At 32.5% G+C, this 20,201-nt stretch overlaps 1 protein-coding gene across 3 annotated transcripts; it reads right to left on the bottom strand.

Moving 5' to 3' along the window:
• Positions 1–324: 324 nt before the first annotated feature.
• On the bottom strand, positions 325–19,866 carry LOC110611784. 3 transcript variants are annotated; one of them, XM_021752260.2, is made up of 13 exons: positions 19,620–19,863; positions 19,410–19,537; positions 17,848–17,991; positions 13,642–13,772; positions 12,745–12,975; positions 12,083–12,276; positions 11,020–11,120; positions 6,358–6,513; positions 5,224–5,279; positions 5,091–5,148; positions 941–1,061; positions 754–864; positions 325–653 (listed from the first exon to the last, which is right to left on the bottom strand). In XM_021752260.2, the coding sequence occupies exons 1-13, from the start codon at positions 19,627–19,629 to the stop codon at positions 538–540; spliced, it is 1,557 nt and encodes a 518-aa protein (XP_021607952.1). In that variant the 5' UTR covers positions 19,630–19,863; the 3' UTR covers positions 325–537. The 3 variants fall into 3 exon arrangements, with proteins under 3 accessions (XP_021607952.1, XP_021607953.1, XP_021607954.1); XM_021752261.2 differs by having other exon boundaries at positions 12,101–12,276; XM_021752262.2 differs by lacking the exons at positions 325–653; positions 754–864; positions 941–1,061 and adding an exon at positions 3,365–3,476 and having other exon boundaries at positions 19,620–19,866.
• Positions 19,867–20,201: the final 335 nt, after the last annotated feature.

The raw sequence follows: 20,201 nt of genomic DNA, 5'->3' as shown, positions 1-20,201 counted from the left end.
ATAACAAATTATTGACAAAATAATAAATAAACTAATATCTAAAGAAGTTTAGCCCATAATTTAAAACAAATAAAAAAAAATCCCTGTACAAGGAAATAGTTTATTTTAATTATATTTAAAATTAATGAAATTTCAATTTGATTACAATCATAATAAAAACATTAAGAACTTTAAGCCACATTTAAAGGCATCATAGATCTAATCATGTAAACATTATTAAAAATGTAATAAATAAACGGTAAAAGTAGAGGGAAAATGGCCAGAGTAGCTGTAACATCAAGAGATTTACAATTTCTAATCAAATGTAACCTAGAAATACAAAGCTGAATAATGAAAAATAATTCGTATAGCCAACCTAAAATAATTTGATATTACGATTTAGTTGGTGTAATTATGTTTTGAAAGCATCACAGATCAGGACAGAGGTTTTGAGTAATATATTAAGAAACTTCTCAAAGTGCCTATATTAACAAAATTTCACATCTTGCATTGGACAAACAGTCCTGGAAATGCTCATTTTAGAACAATTGAGGCTCATCACCAATGCAAGTAGAACAGTCCTTCCTGTGATCCACACCATGCTCCCCAACTATGTTTCTGCCCAGATACACACTCTTCATAGCCGTTACTTTCATCCGGTATTTTTACATATGCTGCAAACATGTTGAATGTTAAAATCTTAGCAATGGCACAAGCAAATAAATAAACAAATACAGCTGATGCAAATTTAATAATGAGCAAGAGTGGATATACCCCCGGCTCTTTGCCAGCGCACAGTTGAGAGGACTGAATCGGAAAACTTTTCTTCTGAGAGTAGTTCACCAGACTTTAAGCTCCAAAGCCGTAACTTGCAATCCTCTCCACCTAATAAATGCCAAACAAAGCCTAAGTTCTGATGTCTCCTTAAAGAAAACTGAGATGAATTTGGAATGATATAAACCTGCCATAAGAAATCTCTCAGACTGGTCAACTCCAAGCTGTATACGAGAATGAGAATTCACATGGCCTTCATATGATTGTACAGCTCCTCTCTTGGTCATTCGATGATCATATAGCTTAATCTGCAATAGGAGAAAATGGAAGCCTGTGAATGATGTTTCATTTGAAACTTAGACCAAAATCTATTCATTTGAAACCACCTCAAGCTCACAGTTGCAGAATTCATTTGAAAGGAAAAAAGTTCATTATTTATTTGCTTCCAATAATGGCCATGTCATGCAGTTGAGAAACAGATCCCACATAAATCAACCATCAAATGATATTGATACAGAAGTTGAGCATGTAAACCCAACTTCATGTAAACCACTGCAAAATTTCTTTCATTTTCTCGATTAAAAAACAAATTTTTTTGGCCTGCCCAACTGACCATCTCTTGCATTATTAGCAAGGTTTTAACATCAACCAAAACGTATCAGAATTTTAGCCTAGTTTGGGCATCCAATTTGGTGACACGATATCAGCCCAATATTACCAATCCAGTTTGATAGAGACTGACAAATAACAGCAAAAGCAGCCTGTTACCTTGACTATGGGCAGAAGAGAACAAGAAAGAGGGAAGGGTGGGGAAAAAGGGAGAGAGAGATTCTATCGAGTGTAATCAGTACTGGGTAGGGTGGCTAGGCACCTTTTCTTTTTTATCTAGAGGAACAAAGCAATCGACTTCCCTTCTTTTTGGGTTGGGGGGGGGGAGATTTAGATAGAGAGAAAGGTTGTTCGTAATCAGTATTGGGTAGTGAGGCTGGACTCTTTTTCTTGTTTATTTAGGGGGAAAACAATGGGAAGGGAGAGGAAGAGGGAGTGTGTATATGTGTAATCAATGCTGGGCAGTGCAACCTCCTTTTCTTTGGTTAGCATTACCAGATTCCACCATGTACGAAAATAGAACCCTCGTCATAAATGCCTGGAAACTCCCCAATCCTCACCGCATGCAGAAGCACAGTAATCATACAAATCCAATCCCCAGAATAAAAAGCCGTCAATACTAAAGAAAAGCATGAAAGCATCTGCACCTAGCAAAGATAGTTATTATAAAAGAATTTCAAGTCTAGAGCCCCAGAAAGCACAATAAATACAGCATAAGCCCAGTATTAGTGATGAATTCAATACACCACATAGTAAGCATACATAATTATAACTAGCAAATCATAATCTCTTCTCTATTCATAACAATTTTAAATATTTGAGTACTGAAATTTTTTATATTTAGTTCAAGGTATTATATTATATTATGGGATTCATTTTTCCTATTTTGTATTAAAAAAAATTTACAGAAGCATTGGTTGATACTGCTTGATCCATTCCTATAACATGATACTGCTGCCCAGACCAATACGCCTTAGCAATCAACAGTACTAACCTACAAACTGAACTGGATCATTCTATTTCAGTTTTTTGGTTAGGTTATTCGATTTAAATAATCCGATTTGGTAAGTGATTTTGGATACATTATTCAGTTTGATCAATTATTGTGAGGGAAAGAAAGTAAAGAATAACCAAGGCAACTTAAGTTTGTCCCTATTTATATAGCTGTCATTTATTCAAATAAAAGATATAAAAGACGTTTATGTACTACCAAGAATGCCTAATCCTCGACCTGTCCCACTTCTGACCTTTGCACGCTCACAGCAGCCACATCTCTTGCCTTTTACTGGCACAAACCCTTGCCTCCCAGCTCTAAACCCTTGGCTCTTTCTCATCTTCCCTCCTGTCCCGCCCTCCCCCACTCGACTTTCTTCTTTCCCTCACTTTTTTTCTCCGACTAACCCTCAATTCACTTCTCCTCACCGTAATATACTTGCTCACGCTCAGCTTGGTCCTCACTTCTTCCCTCAACCTTTACCAAATCTTGGCCTGCTTAAATGGATCGAGTCACCTTCATCAGAATCCTCAACTATACAGGTAATGATTTTAAATTATGATTATCTTCTCTGGATTCATCTATATTTTTAGGGTACCTTTTTTTTTTTTTTTTAATCTCAACCTGTACACTGCAGTGAACAACTTTTGGGGCACTGGGGATTGTTGGTTCTCAGAGAACATTAAGGATTCTACAGTAGTTTTTGTGCCATTTCCATATTCAACCCCTATGGTGTAATTAGAAAATTTCTGATGTGCAATGATGATGCTGATTTTCTGGATAATCAAATTCTATTTGTGATGCGTTGTTCCAAGACTGCAACTATTGTGGAAATCTATATTACTAATATTTTCATTGTTTTTTATTTCTCTGAAATTATTGGATCTTTATGAGATGAGGATTTTATATACAACTATATATAATACTGACTTTGGATACACAGGAAACAGTTATCACTTTTTACATTGTTCTGTCCTAGTCCTGGCTGATTAGAGGTTTCAGTAATTGTGCATGCCACTAGATTCTTGCCGTTGATTTTGGTGGGTTATTCTGTTTGTTTGGATGGAATGAACATGCTCTTATCCTGCAAGAGCTTTTTGCTATACATATATTGGCACATCTGCAAGAGTAAATAAAAAAGAGAAGTTCAGAAAAAGTGATTAATCATGATTTTTGACAAGAAAGTGGATCTTTAATACAGGTTGGCTGGTCCCTAATTAGCAACTCCTTACAATACCAAGTCATTATGATACTTTTTAATCATCTTCTTAATATATACCACCGATTCTGACAATATGATTATGTCACGCATAGGGAAATGTTGACCAGTTGACTGAAGTAGTGTGTGCAGTAATTTGGTAAAGCTGAGAGGGATTTTGGAGGAAAAATATTGTTATTATGCTGATACTTTTGAAGCAAAGAAAGGAAGTAGTTATAGAGCTGTTATAGAATATTCTAGCCAGTTGTGTGTCTCTAACAGTTACAAAGAGTAGACAGAACATAAAATGAAGGAATAGCACACCTCATTCCGGAAATCAATAACAATCAAGACTATTTCTTTATATTCTTCCCTAATTTTCTCTCTCTGCCTTCCTCTAAGTCTCTCTCTATCTTCTATTTTTGTTGCCCCTACTTGGAATTAAGAATTTCACAAGAATTCAAATCAATTCTTTTTTTTTTTCCCTATCAATTCTCTTTTTTACAATATAAGAATAAATTATTTTTAACTTTAAAAAGAAAAATCATTTTAATAAAGAAATTAATAACATACATGATTTTATATGGATTCATTTGAAATATTTTCTTGCAAAATGAATCATTCTAAAGGAAAATTTCTGTTACAGATTATAATTTATAAATGAACTTTTGGATTATATAAAACTCGTTATATTTTGGTCAGTTTTTTATTCAAAAATTACAAATGTAATGTTTGAATATCAACATTTAAAATTGAGGATTTGGATATGATTTTAATATAAATTATCAATAAATTATGGATTTCAAATTGCACCATTTTATTTATTAGGAGTTTCTTAAGAGTGGATTTAAAATAATACTATTTTATAAATAATTTCAAATCCACAATAAAATGATGGTCTCCTTGTTGTAAGCCTAGTACACATTTGTCACTCTAGTCAATTGAATGAAATATATCATTTTACCAAATTCAAATCACATATTTCAAATTCCTTCATCCAAAAGCAAGCTAATATTCTTTCAATTTCTATCAACATGGTGATTTGATGAAATGGCTAAATATATACTACTAAAACAACTATGGCATGCTTACACCATATACAACAGTAACAAAACATCATTAATTTCCAAGCATGAATCACATAGCTAGGTACGACGATCTTATTTTCACTTCTTAACCACAAAGGGGTAATCAGCAGCCACATATGTCTGTGGAAAATATAGGAGATAGAGATAGTTGAGCATCCATTATTTCATCTGATTGACTCAACAATAAAACAATGTTGAAAAGGAGCATAAAATAATCAAGTAATTCAATAATGACCCTGATCAAGTTAATTAAGCTTGAAAACTTAAATATAAACATATTCCTGAATTATGTACTTCCAACTTTCGGAAGTTGTGAACCACTAATTTTAATTAAATAGTTAAATGAAAGAAAAACCTTCCCACTTCATTAAAACCACAGGAAAAAACTTGCAAGCATGTGCCAAACAAAAGAGTTAAAATAGAAGATTAAAGAGTGATTAAGACTGACCGATCCATCCATGGAGCTGGCCAAGAAGTACTGCTCATACGATTGAAGTGATGCCAAACTAGAAGTTCAAAAGAAGAGGAGCTTAGAAATTCATAAGCAAACATATATTTAGATATTTTGAAAGCCCACTAACCAGCATATAGATGAAGGCATATACAGGGAGTAAGAAGGATATATGTGTCCTCTGAGCTGCAAAATATTAAATAGTTGAATCCATAATATATTAGTGAAGATATACTGTACAACAATCATCATAGTGAAGGCAAGGAACAAAAATACCAACCTGTAAAGATCTAAATAAATTACTATAGAATATAATTTCTACAATATCCTAAGTCTAGGCCTGGCATGGACTGGTTCCACTTCCAGCCCACAAAGACCTAGCCACGAGCCAAAACCGCTGGTATGGAAGGCTTCATGGTTCGGACCCGTTTCAGTTCAATAATGGTACCGGTTTAAAACCAATCCCTTTAAAATTGTAATATGAAGAATTTCGGGAGGAATTTTTAATTCTATTTCAATTGAATTGATTTTTACAAGATTTGAGTATTTATACACAGAATCAGCATAAATTAAGAATATTTACGATAAAAATAAAATCTCTATATTCAAGCCTAATTAGAAACCCTATAATCAAGCTTAATTAAAATCTCAAATATCCAAATCCTCTAATTAGGAACCTTCTATGTTTGTCAACATAACATATACTGATATATATTATAAGATAAATTTATAAGATATAGGCTTATAAGATAACATTTATTTAGTTCTAGCTAAAAACAATTCAAGGAAACCCATATAATCTATTTTTTTTTAAAAAAAAAGGAAAGAAAAAAAAACTAATTTTGAATTAGACTAGTTCAAGCTCAGGTTCAAGAAAGGGATCAAACTGTCGACTCAATCTGGTCCTAGTTAGATTCACAATCCACACTAGATCATGGCTAGGAATACTGAAGTCTTCACAGATTAGCCCCTAAATTTGCTGCAGTTAAGCCCTCAAAGAAGAGATCAGTATATATATAATGTTTTATGATGTAAAATTATTCACATCAAATTGGATTATTTTGTCAGATTTTGTTTTAATTGTGTAGCAATCAAATAATTATCATGAAATTGGGATCTGTACCATATGAAAATATAAAAATTGGCAACTGACAGCTTGAGATCCATAATAATTTTCTCAAACATATATTCATCTTTGAAACTTAAAATTGGCAACAAAAATCATAGTCAAATAATTTACTACTACTAAAAGAAATGCAAATACCTCAAACCACTGTTTTTTAGAATTTTGATGATATCTGCCGAAGGGTGTATGAGGTATTTTATGCCTGGTTAGTCGAGCAGAAAACCCTTCTTGTTTTTCACGAACATCAACTGTCAAGATTGCTCCATTTCTTAACCCACACAAAACAATATTACCCTAGAGCAAATAAAAAAATGTCAGCACCAAAAGCTCCAGAAAAATTTTCCAATTTTCATGGGAAACATAATGTTATTAATACTGGCAAACAATTGCAGACTCAGAAAGTGCACCAATCATTGTATAAAATCTGATCATAAGAAATTTAAACATTGCATCTGCTTGTGTGCACAGTAACTCAACATTTAAAATAGAGGAAGAGAAATAAGCAAACATTGTGCTGTATCAGACCCAAAATCCATCCTCTGTTTATAAGAGGTGCGCCACTCTATAGAGTAAGCAGCACAGTAGTTCAAAAATTTGAAATAAAAGAAGAGAAATAAGCAAGCATTCTTCTATACTAGGCTTAAAGTCCCTCCTCTGTCTACAACAGTAGCAGCAAAACATACACAGCAGAACAAAGAAAGTATTAAAAAAAAAATAGCAAAATAGGCATAAGCCTTCAGAAATACAATCCTTAGCAGAAAGAGCTTCTCCTTTTCTCTCAATCTTAACTAAACTCTTCGAACCTTCCGCGCAACACTATTCTTTTATTTGTACTTGAGCCATTGACAATATCTCCCTTTCACAACACTATTCTTTTTTTTTCCTTTAATATAAATAACATATTTTTCAAGGTCAATGAACACCATGTGATCCATGTTATTTGTAGATGATGTTTAGTGAATGAAACTAGTGAAGGACTCTTGAACAAGTTTTTAATTTTTAGATAATGGTTGTTCGCTTTTTCTTGAGCAAAAATAACAAAGAAAATAAAAGTCGTTATTTACCATTGAGTAAAAATAACAGCTATTACCTCATTTATTATATAAGGCCAATGGGGCAACAGCTGTTTCTCAACAGAAATTTCTAGTCTATACCTTTATTGACTAGTATCTCTCACTTTCTCTCTCAAATTTCTATCTAAATTTTTCTTTGTACATATTTTTCACTTCTCTCACTGAGTCATTACATCATCAATCTTTCTAGTTCCACACATCTATTTCTTGCAAAGGATAAGTTATTAGTTGTTATTTCTTGTTTTTCCATTTTTAAATTGTTGAAGGAAAATATGCTTGATACTAGGGGTTTTTCTTGGGTCAAAGTTATAGTATGAAGCATTAGCTTTAATTTAATTAATGCTGTTAGTGCCTCCCAATGATGGCTTTAAAGATTTTGAAATATTTATGCCTATTGTTTAGTTGTGCATCTTAGTTTCACTTGTATGTTTAAATATTTATTCCTTTGATGAAATTAGAAATTTCTTTTAAAAAAAATCACATTATAGGTCATTATCATTATATTACGACCATTACACCTATAACCGTGCTTTAAAATCATGCTTTTGGAACAAGGGGTTTTAGGCTAGGTAGAGATGAGGTAGAATATATGGATTGCAAATTCAGCTCTCATAGAAGGAACTAGGAGGAGGTTCAACTGGGTGGATTTTTGAAGGCTAAATGTAACCAATTGAAATATTTAGGTTCTATCATCCAAAAGAGCAGTGTAATGATGAGGATATAGCTCAAAAGGATCAAAAACATAATGGATGACATGAAAGAGTGCGACAGGTATGTTTTATGATAATAAAATCTTCCACAAAATGAAAAGTGAATTTTACAGAGATATTGTTGAATGGGAATGAATATTGGATGTATAAGATAAAATATATCCACAAGACACGTGTGGAAAGAGTACGAATATAAAGATAAATGTTTGGTATTACAATAACGGGACAACAGTGTGCCTAAAAGAGACAAAATAAATAAAGATTGTTTGATAGCTTGGAAACACAAAGGAACACAACCTTTTTTTGTTTTATATTAAAAACGACAAAATTATAAAATAAAGAAAGATAGATACAAAAATGATAAACTTGCAAAAATTACTTTAATAAATGAACGAACATGCTGCAAAGAAATCTAGCAAGGGTAGCAATTGAAGTCCTATTGATAAGTCGAAGACGCCACAAAAGAAACTCAATAAACCAAGATAGACGCCACACAAAAAGGTAATAAGTCAAGAATTCGCCACAAACAAGAATGCTTGATAAGAATTAAAAATCAGAATTACTTGGCCTATATTAATAACCAAAATCTTCTGAAAATATCACATATTGTAGGCTTGTAGCATATTTATAGGCAAGTCCAAAATACTAAATAGGAACTAATTAACTACATGCCAATAGTAAAACACAAGTAAAACTAATTACGAATTAAAAGAAATATGAATCTATAAATTATTAACAAATCCTGATAGAACTATGAAAAGAAAAGTCAAATATTCCTACTTAAACCCAACCTAAAATCCTCCAAGATTGTTAACTTATCAAAATCCTTGAAGTAGGAAACAATTGGTCAAATTCGTGCATCATGTTGGGTGGTCAAACTCCATTTTCTTTTAAGAGAATCTTGGTGGTCAAAGATGTCAAGTTGACTCCTAACCCATATATGGATCATAAAAGTCAACAAAAAAAATTATATTTTTCCCATATTTGAGCTTCCAAATCTAAACAAATAAGAGACGCATAAGGACCCATGAATTTAACAAAAAATAAAAGCATAATCTTTTTCACTTCTTCCAATTTCCAACCTTTTGAACATGACAAATGGTTTGGCCATATCCAATGTAGAGAATGAACTGCTCTCATGCTAAAATATGATAAATTAGTGCTAGAGGTGGAGGAAAAGGGGGACATTAATTTACAATTTTTCAATATTAATGCAAAACTATCTCAAACAAGCTAAATGGCAAAAAGAACCACTAAGTTGGGATTAAGGCTTGTTACCATCATTATACATATAACAAGGTTTCCAAACCTAGCTATACCTCTAAACTAGAGAAGGTAAAGAATCACAGGTTTGAAGTTCAATCAAGATCTATATATTAGTTTAAATACATGCAACAAGAAATTTAATTAAAAAATATAAATAAATTTAAACATATAAAAATAAATATTACATTTTGTAATATTTAAATTAAAAATTATGAGTAAATTTAACTATATTAAAATGAATATTACATTTTGTAAGTAAATTACTAAAATATTATTAGATAAATAACAACTAAACTTTAATACCATACTAATTGAGATTAATTATATGGGTACTTTTTTTACATTCAACTCTATTAGACAGCAAATCCATGTCAATATCCAAAACTTGTAAATCCTTGATGTTACTTCCCTCCACATCATCTTAGGTTCCCCCATCCTGTTCTCACTCATTTCCTTATTAACTAATCATACTTCCATACTGGCATTTAGTGAGCTATATTGGACATGACTAAACCATCTTAATTGATTTTTTCTTATCTTATCTCCAATATATGCTTCTCACTCATTAACTTTATCTTCTCGCACTTTAGATTGAGGCATTTGTGGACATGACCAAACCATTTTAAAAGAGGTAATTTTATCTCCAATATGTGTCAATGCATTCTCTTGATGGATGCTGTTATTTCTAACTTTAATTCATTATTGTGTTACTAGATATCCATCTTAAAATCCGTATGTCATTGCCACACACATCTTGATGGTATGTTATACCTTAGATCTCCCATGCAACATAGCTAGTGGGATCATAGTCCTATAGGACTTACCTTAGATAAGTATTTTAATAAATTCTATACATTTTCCTAAGATTTAAAATTCCTTATATTGTACAATCACAAAAAAAAAAGTCAATTTTATTTACCATAAAATTAAAATAAATTTAAAATATGTATATATCATTTGATTGATGTAAAATAATTATATAACAAAATTATAATATGAATAATTTTCGCGGCGAAAATGTGTGTATCTTGAAAAAGTAACTTCTAGCTCTCCAATAAAACAAACAACAACTAGTTTAAATGGTTTAGGCATTGAAAAGCATGAAGTCACATGGTCGATCATTCAAATCCCTCTTCTTCCAAGAAGTCATACAATTTTTTCATGAAGATGGTGTGATGAATGCTGAAGTAGCAAAACCACCCAATAAAAACCAACCTCCCTCTTCTAAACCAAGGTTGTCGGTTGGTTGATTCAAGTTGGTCAACTCTAGTTCTCTTCAAATGAATGTTTTAAACATAAACCGGATAGGCTAACAACTTGGTTCCCTTCCCGATTAAACCAACTGAACTAGTTAGGTAGGTTCTGCCTACAACTAATACATAGTTAATTAGATTCAGAATCAAAAGTTTTAGCATAATTACAGACGATGGTAAAATTAAATAACAACAAACTGTCTGCTGATTAATTTTTATGACTGGCAATAAGAACTAGTCTAGATCAAGAATACAACAGATGAAATTTTTAGCAAACACTAGAAGGAAAAGAAAAGTGAAAACAAAATTTTAATAGGTTCAAACAAGAATTTGAATATATGCTTTGATTTGTAAAACCATTTTAAATTTATTTTCTGCCAAAGCTCAAACAGAAGTCATCTCTTGTCAAAATATCAACAAGATATAAATTCAACCATAAAAGATAAGCATATCAGATGACTTAATGCTTCTAAGAGCAACAAATGATTTGCATCTTACCGACTGATCAAGCTGTTGAGCTAAAACATCACTTTTACTTCTACACGTCCATGTTGCTGTTCCTGTTTCTGAATTGACCAAAGCAGCTCCAAGATTGGTTCCTAACACACACAAACAGAGAAGACATTAGTACTTAAAAAGATACCCCGCCCCCACCAAGGCCAACCCTCAAAGAAGCTATTATACATTTCCCAATTATCTAAAAAAAAAAGGGACCTAAAATTCCTTATTGAAGCCATATGTTCCTTAAAGATCCAAATTTCATTGAGAACATTTTATTAGCATTTGGGTTCTTTGGGAGAATTGATTGAAGGAATTTCTGAGCCGAAAGGAAATTTCAAGAAAAATAACTTCTAATAGAGTGAAACATTTGCCAAATTTGTCAAATTTGATAGAATCGAAGGAACCTGTAAGAACCACGTAAATACAAATCTACAGCCTATTGGCTTGGCTTTCACTAGCAACTGGCAACAACAACAGTTTTCCCATGCCAATAACAAATGGAAAAATACGAAGATCTTATAGGCTTAAAAGTTTCATATGTCATATTTGTATATCAAAAGAAAGCAAATATTTTTCAATGGATTCCCAACAACAAAAACTAACTTTCAAGTGACCTTCAGTATTTCAACCAAACAAGACGACAAGTTACTTTCTCATAAATTATTTCCTAATAAACATCTTCCACAGCTCAAACTGATACCATCTCCAAAAAATTTTATAGTGGTTTCCCTGCTAAAGGAGAACCATGCATTTGTTTCCAGGTTGCAGTTAATGTGAAAACACAGAACAAGTCCAAGTAAGAACGAAATCATGCTAATACGTGTTGGGCTTCAATTTCAAGTGCTCAAACATAGGTTGGGGCCAACCATTCTGTGTCTGCTGTGAAAAATACCTAAAAGAAAGGGTGCCAAATCTAAGAAGAAAAAAAAAAAAGACATATAACATTCTGTAATTTAGCATACAAAATTACACTTATTGGTTGAACTTGGACAAGAATGTTAAATCCATAAGAGTTTATTGCAACACAAAAATATAGTGCAAGTAGACAAATAAATATAACTGAAGAACAAATACATGCCGATCACTGCTAGACTTGCATTGTGGTTACAATCAGCTGTCCAAATTGTGCAATTGAAAGAAGCAACCTCACGTATCATTCTCCTTATAGAAGTACTTGAATAAAGATCTAAAGGCTCCACAATATTAAGAATAAAAACAGATCCACCAGATGTCTCAGATCCAAGAGTAGTTACTCTGTTTTCTCAGATTAAGGAATACAAGCAACAAATGTTATATTTCTTTCATCACATAACTAATGAAATTGTGTCAATATGATAAAATAATTACAAGAACTAAAAGGAGGGCGCAAAGAGCATACAGTATGCGCTCAGATCAAAACACAGGACATGAATCACGTAGGTGCAAAAAGAGAACATTATGGCAAGGCTAGAAAGAAAATCAAGTCATCTAAGCACCATAATTTGACAAAAGACATAATACAAATGCCCACTGATCATAGGGAAAATCCTTTATAGACCAATGATTACTTTATTCCACAAAAACCAGTAGCCACAAGGCATAGTCCCAAACCAAAGAGACCAAGCATGGGGTAATGAAGTTCAATTGCAATAACATTCAGTAACAGCTTAATGAACAATGTACCATATCTTTAAATAAAAAAAGCACTGTCCATAAACAAAATTTGGAACTGGAATAGGATACAAGGCATGCTGGATGCTGAAAAAGTCATCAGCAGCATAAGAAGGGTGCTTTCCAAACAGTTTTATGCAAGATAAACTTGATGACATTTGTAGTGAAGCTCCTGCAGGTCGCCAAATATGTACAGGGGCTTTGCTACACTCCTCGGTGTTTTCCTCAACTACAGACCTAACACAGTCTGGAATGCAATTTTCCCCATTATCAGAATGTCCACCTTTTCCAACTTCAAAAAGACTGCAAGAACACCAAACTTCAAAGAAACTGATAATGGGTACTGTACAATAAAATGAATTCCAAGTACCAAAAAATGACAGTTAAGGTAGAACAAGAAATGAATGAGACGTTAAAAACGAAGGACACCTATTTGGAGAGGTCTCAGAAAGGAAAATTTTTATATGGAATAAAGATCAATTTAAAGGACTAAAAATATATTTGGAAATTTTATATTTCCCTCTCTATGCTCTCTGCCTGTTTCTCTTGACCCCTCCATCTCTCTGCTTTCCCTCTCAGAAACTATGACAGCATAAAACAAAATTCAATTGAAAATGAAAATTAAATATCACAGCCAATTCTTTTGTCTTTCTCAATCTCACCTCAGAATTGGAAATCAAAGCAAAAAACCCGACAAATATTCAATAAAATGATACACTATTGATTCTCCCAATTCTATCACAGTACAATCACATTCACAATTCTAACAAGAGTGAAAACACTGTAACGCTTAGCTCCCGTCTATGCTTAACTTCTATTCAGGGTTATGATCATGTTTTACATTAATACAACGTAACTTCTTTCATAGTTATGATCATGTGCTACATTAATATTTTGGAACATGCATATGATACTCCATAACTTCAAGCATTACAAGAGGAGCACATTAAATTATAACGTAAATTATACCTTAAGGAGCCATTTATACCCCCTGCTATTAAAACATCAACTTCAGTTTGACCCTCTGGTGTATATATATCTATATGCATCTGGTCCAAAGCACCATCACTCATCTTTTCAGTCCCTCGATACTTCCAAACCTGTAAAGCATTAGATAATAGAAGTAGTCAGTAATGCAATAAACAGTATAATCTACTAAAACTTTATGGGTTAAACAACATCCATGAAGGAACAACCATATATGATTTGTTAGAAGCATTTTCTCATAAGACAATAAAACATTGAATTGCAAAGTCATCTATGAAATTGCAAGTGCTCACATACAATTTCAAGCTTGGCATGAAAAAAATAGTAACCACAGATTTCATTATTAACCTGATGGAAAAATAGACCATGAAGAGACTATTCATTCAATACATGTGCATAATGAAGATGGCATGGTATGAAACTTAAGCAATTGCAAACATTTCTGGAGGTTCCAACAGTCAAAACATCAATAAAAATAATTTTTTTATTTTAGAGAAGTCCACTGCTAAGCTCTTAGAACTTCAATTGTATGCTATTGACTCACTTTCTAATTGAAGCACATTGAGGACTTATTTAAATAAATAAATAAGAAAATTGTCAATGGCAATTTAAGATTGCACTACTTGTAAAAGAAGTACACTGCTTTATAGACAAAACTCAAAAAATTGAAGAGCTTATAAATGGATCTTTCCTTTTCTCCAACTTCAAATATTTTGTTGTATATATATATATATATAGAAGAGAGAGAGGTAGGTGATCCATCCCACATTTCTGAGAAAAAATAGATATTACATCAGTTATCACATGTTTTTGCAGAAAAGAGAACACAATAAAGCAGCTGGCTGATCAACATGGACCCGAAAGGAAATTCAGATTTGAGGTTATTAGGATAAGTATGACTTCTTTATCTATTTCTAGTTTGCTATTCTTGTGAATTCAAATATGTTTGTAGTTGCTCAGTTTTCTTATTGAGATACCAAGTGTGAAGTCCTATGTATAATAATTCTTGTACACATATACATATAGTAGAAAAATCACAATTTTCCATCAAGCTTAATTCTTTAAATGGTATCTACAAGCGTAACCCTTCCAATTGCGCATTGATCATAAGTTCTTCAATAGTATCTCATCCACCAGTCAATCAACCCCCATATCACCTGTTTCTTCATCACACTTTCTCCATTAAGCTAAACACCAAAACCATATTGCCTACGATACTTAATCACTCCTCTTCTTAATTATCAAAAACGTCATGGATTTGTATATGGATCTTCTCCTGCACCACCAAAAACCATCACTAGTATTACGACCTCTGAACCCATTCTAAGACTTTTAACCCAAATAATGATTCTTGGTTCCAAAGGATCAAATGTGACTATTATCACTTCTAGTAAAGTCAAATGTATTTTATAGTTAGCCAATTCATTTATGGAGCAAGAAGAAAGTGTAGAAGAAGAAAGCAAGAGGGAAGGAAGGAATGAGAGAGAGAGACAGAGAGAGAGAAGAAAAAGAAGATTCCAGTTTGGAGCAAGAAGTGAAAAGGAGAAAGAAAGGAAGTGCAAAAGAAGAAGCTATTATTTTCTTCTCTCTCTGCTCCAGCAACACTTACTAATCAGTCACAAATTATGTCTTCTACTTCTTTGGGCTGGATTGTGATTGCCAAAAAACAAAAGAACCATAGAGCAATTGCACGTTCTAATATTGTTTGGCCCCTAGCCTTGTTGAGGTGCACCCTGGGTGCTCCTTACACTTCATCCCATGTGTCACCTTTTGAGATCACTTGCTGGACCCTTGCTAGGCATTAACCCCTGTACCCTGCTCCCCCTTCCCAAGGGCGCCTTTGATAACCTAGTTCTGTTATTCAGATATCAAGTGTGAAGTTCTTTAAAAATAATTCTCGTACACACACAAATAACGAGAACTGACAATTTTCCATCAAGCTTAGTTCTCTATGAGGGATGGGTTTATCTAAAGCTACAATACAAGCAGAGTTCTTGGAATCAAGACACAATCTAAAGCTTTCGGCTAAAATATTATGGACTACATGTCCTTTGCTAAGGTGGGTGGCCTACAAAATGGAATGGACTCTAGACCATGATTTTAAATGGTGGTTACGGATAATAAAAACAGCTTTATAATGGCTCTAACGTAATGGCAACAACCGATTGCTATGCAAACTTTGAAAAAAAAAATTATGAAGTTCATGAAATGAATAAATGTTCAAAGATATAATTAAAATTAAGAAAAACAAAGTAATAAACACAAATATATCATAAAAACATTAAAAAGTCATGTTTCTTATGTATCATTAGTAGTCATCAACTAAAGCCAAAATAATAGTGTAGATATTAAAGGACGAACCATTTAATTTATGAAAATTTAAAAAATTAGAAACTAAGCATTGATTTAAAACATTAGGTTTTTAACTAATAATTATTTAATTACCGAAAATTAATTTTAAGGTTACTTATTTTTCTTAGATTTTATTTTGCGAAGGCCTAAATTTACACTTAGTAGATATTATAAAGCTTAAAACTTTCTTTGATATTATTTGCTATTTATGTGTTTACCTAAAAATAATTCAAAACATAGCTAAAAACTAATATATATATATATATATATATATATATATATATATATATATATAACTCACACTTTGCTCTCCTTCACTCCAAAATCATCTTATATTTTTGATGATTTAAACTCTAGGGCTCAAAATTGTAGAGAAATGTATTTCACTTGAGTTGATTGCAGATAAATTGAGAAAACCGAGAGAAGAGGCTTAGTTGCCAAAAGAAACTGAAGAAGAGCTAAAATGGAAAGGCCAAGATAGTTTCATCCCAAAAAGAGTCCCTCTGCTACCTTTAATGTGAAAAATGATAAAAAAAAAAAAAAAGGGCTAAAGATTCTCAACTGGATAATTAATGGATATTACGACTTTAAATAATGGCCGGTAACGGCTTTTATTTGTGCAGTTTTGAAGATCTTTTTAAATAAGTGATAACAGTAAGGGTAAGCTAAAATCTCTTTAAATAACAACTGTTATTTAAAATCATGCTCTAGACTCTGTAGTTCACCCACATTCATGTCCTCTATTGAAGAAAAAGGTGGGAGGTAACGTTGGTGAAATTGCCTGCAATGGATGATGTTGTGATGACAATAACACCTGAGAACGTGTTGCAAACAAGAGTAATAACCAGGAATCAACAACATGTCTTACAACTTACAAGGGCCCATTAAATGGGTGAATAAGCTAACGGAGAACACCACCTGGGAGGATTAGACCTATATTTTCCCCAAATTCGCAGACTTTGCACATTCTTAGGTATAAGAAAGTGCTAATGGAGCAAGAGAAGGTATAGGAAAAAACAGGGAGTAAACTAAGCTTATAATGAGATCAGTTGTAGAAATCGCTCAGTTAGTAAGTGCAATTGATTGAAAAAGGCAGCAATTAGGATGCTATGTTAGCTAGAAGTTGTTAGAGCTTTACCAACTATTATATGACTGCTTAATAATGTAATCCAACAGCTCTCTCTCAAGAAAAATATCCTTTCTTCTCTCAGATACTCTCTCTCTCTCTTCTTTAATCTTCTTCTAATTCTTTGCTACAATTCTATAATTGTTGGTAAGGACTTCTGCGACCCTAACACATTCCATGTAATATATCTACATGGAATCACTAATTTACGATATGATCACTTCACTTGCGGGTGAATTATGGGAAGGGTTAATGTATGCATCCTTACCCCATGTTTTGCAGGCCACCCTCTGTCATACATAAGGAATATAATTTTAAAATTTTTTTAAACCTCCATTAACAAATTTGTCGTCAATTTTTATTTATTTTCTTTTTCTCATAAAGGAGTCCTCAATGTGCTCAATTTGGAAAGTTTCTTAGCTTATTTGCAATTCTTTAAAGGCTTAAAAGACAAACCTCAAAAATTCAGGCAGCTAAAAAATGAGTTCTGCTTTCCCCTATACTCTTTTTGAGACCTAAATTAAATCTTCAATCAAAGAATATATTAATTTCTCAAAAAACAAGATTCAATCATCAAAAGAATAGATAATAGCCATATTTGAATTAACTACTAGGATTACAAGTCATTACGAAAATACAAGACCAATAAAAGAGTTAAATTGAATTCCCTAAAAAGATGAAATTTATAAGCCCATTTGTAATCAACATACCATGGCTTGCGATGCTTGTATCTTTAGGAGTTCCTCCATGAAGCTACATTTCCCTTTATTGAAGTCAATTATGCTACCATTCAACTCCCTACCTTGAAGCAGCTTAGAAACTCTTACTCTAGTTTTCCTACAAAAGTTGGTTGCCTGCAGTGAAATTAATTGAAATAAGAACAAGACTTGTTAAAACAGATAAGAAAACTGCAAGAAAGGAAGAATGATAGCCAACAAGCAACCACCACTTCAACCGAAAAAAAAAAGCAACCACCAGAGCAATTAACCATTCCTGTAATGCAAATTGCAAAAATAACCATTATCTGTTAGCATGGCTAGAAGTAGAACCTTGAACCACAGAAACAATATATTTTCACAAAAATATTAAGGGAAGAACTGAAAACAACAGAGATTGGGAAAAATAAGCTACCCATCTTACATTTCCCCTCTAAACATTTTCATTTACAAAAATATTATAAACTGGTTGGAGGATGGAATCAATATCCACATTGAGAAATTATTAATAGGAAGCAAAGAAATTATAATAGGACGCAACTCAAACTCTAGAAACTTGTACATCACAAATTTCTATCACCTGCTAGAGCTTAAGCGGGGTTGTGGATTATTCAATAAATAAATAAACTTGAGCTTTCTCCAAACCATAGATAGAATTCCTTAGAAAACGAAAGATTAATATTTAGTACTCATTGAGAAAGTTTAATAGTCACATTAAGAGACTGGGTTAGAAAGTATATTCATCACAGTACAGTTTATATACACTATGTAAATAACTCCTTACACATGCACTTAAAAAATTTGCCATTCACAATATCATTGTGACGGAATGATTATACACAGTAATATAATTAAACCCTTGTCCTTTTGACTTTCCCAAAATTTTATGAAGCTAGCTTACACAATTCCACAAAAATGGCTAACAGGTCAATTCAACCAAACAGTAATTACCAAACTTCAATTGGTTCAGAAATCCCCTAAAAACTAATAAAACCGGTTTCCAGCTTTCTTCAGAGAGCAGCACTAATCCCAAACTATGGCATCACTTCATTCACCTAAGTTTTCCCTCTACATGCTACATAACAAAATGACATGCACACATATAAGTCAAACTTCTACAATGTGATAACCAGTGTTATGCATTTATGTTCTTCTGCTAACCTCAATTCTTGTTAAAAAAAATGCCACTAGATTGACAAAAAAGAAAAACCTATTGGTCCCATCATAGGGAGAAGCTGAAGCTTTAGAAACCACATAATTTTAACACTTATCCAACGTTTTCTGATAGCAACAATAATTTTCAAATTGATCTAAAATACTCAAAATGATTATAGGAGAACAATTGCATACAGAATACAAAGTACTTAAGCCCCTCGTAAAAGAGAGGGGGGGGGGGGGGAGGACTCAAAACCCGTCAACAAATTCCATTTTATCAAATGAAGAGTTCAAGCAGTATTCATCGACAAGTAAGCTACACCAACAGCAAGCTATTGACTTTTGCAATTAAAACACAATAAAATATGCAATTAACACATATTTATATATCAAATACTGACCTGGGTCGCCTTTATAGTTGGATTTCGAGCATTGATGGTTGAAGAAGAGGCACGAGAAGAACCTGGAATTGGGCCTTTGAGAGGAAAATACCTGTTCTTCTCCGCATCATAATAAAAACCCGGAAGTTCTACCAAAGAATTAATCACAATTGTTATCCATAACCACGTAAAATACGCACGTGAAAAAATCGAATTAGGGATGAGAAGAACCTTGTGGCATGATATTTGCTAAACAAGGAAAAAAACTCCGTTGATATTTGTTTCGTCTTCTCACGAAAGAAGAGCAGAAAATATCGGTGGAAGGTGGGAGTCGTCCTCTCAACGTAAAAGTGTTAAGAGCTTCTGCTATTGTAAATTGATTCGCGGCGGTGGCAGTACGCGAGTAGAATGGCGACGGATTGTGGTATTGGATCCGACCGAAAGGGTGTGTTTACTTCAGAAACTTGGAATCGATGTTTTCTATTATACATGGAAATTCTTCCACGCGCCGAAATCCTTGTCCATGGTAAAAATTAAAAAAAAAAAATCTTATCTAAAATATATAAAATTGACATATTAATTTAGAATTTTAAGTTTTTATTAATTAAATATAAAAATTAATTTATATATTCGGTTGGGTATAAAAATTTTCTCATATATAATATATAGATGTGAGAAGGATGAGAATACTATTTTTACCAAAATATACCTTTTTAAATATAAGAATTATAATTTTTTATTTAAAATTTTTTAATTTATTTGATAATTATAATAATGTATTATTTAAAATAAAATTGTTAAAAATTATATTAG

The sequence above is a fragment of the Manihot esculenta genome, chromosome 3, assembly GCF_001659605.2.
Source record: "Manihot esculenta cultivar AM560-2 chromosome 3, M.esculenta_v8, whole genome shotgun sequence".
Lineage (NCBI taxonomy): Eukaryota > Viridiplantae > Streptophyta > Magnoliopsida > Malpighiales > Euphorbiaceae > Manihot > Manihot esculenta.
This window is presented reverse-complemented; position numbering and strand designations above follow the sequence as displayed.

What these genes read in the sequence shown, in the direction of transcription:
- LOC110611784 (XM_021752260.2), bottom strand. An exon ending in CAACTATAAAGGCGACCCAG is followed by an intron (nt 17,992 to 19,409) that starts GTCAGTATTTGA and finishes ATTTCACTGCAG; the next exon opens with GCAACCAACTTTTGTAGGAA. An exon ending in CTCAACAGCTTGATCAGTCG is followed by an intron (nt 6,514 to 11,019) that starts GTAAGATGCAAA and finishes TATTTGCTCTAG; the next exon opens with GGTAATATTGTTTTGTGTGG.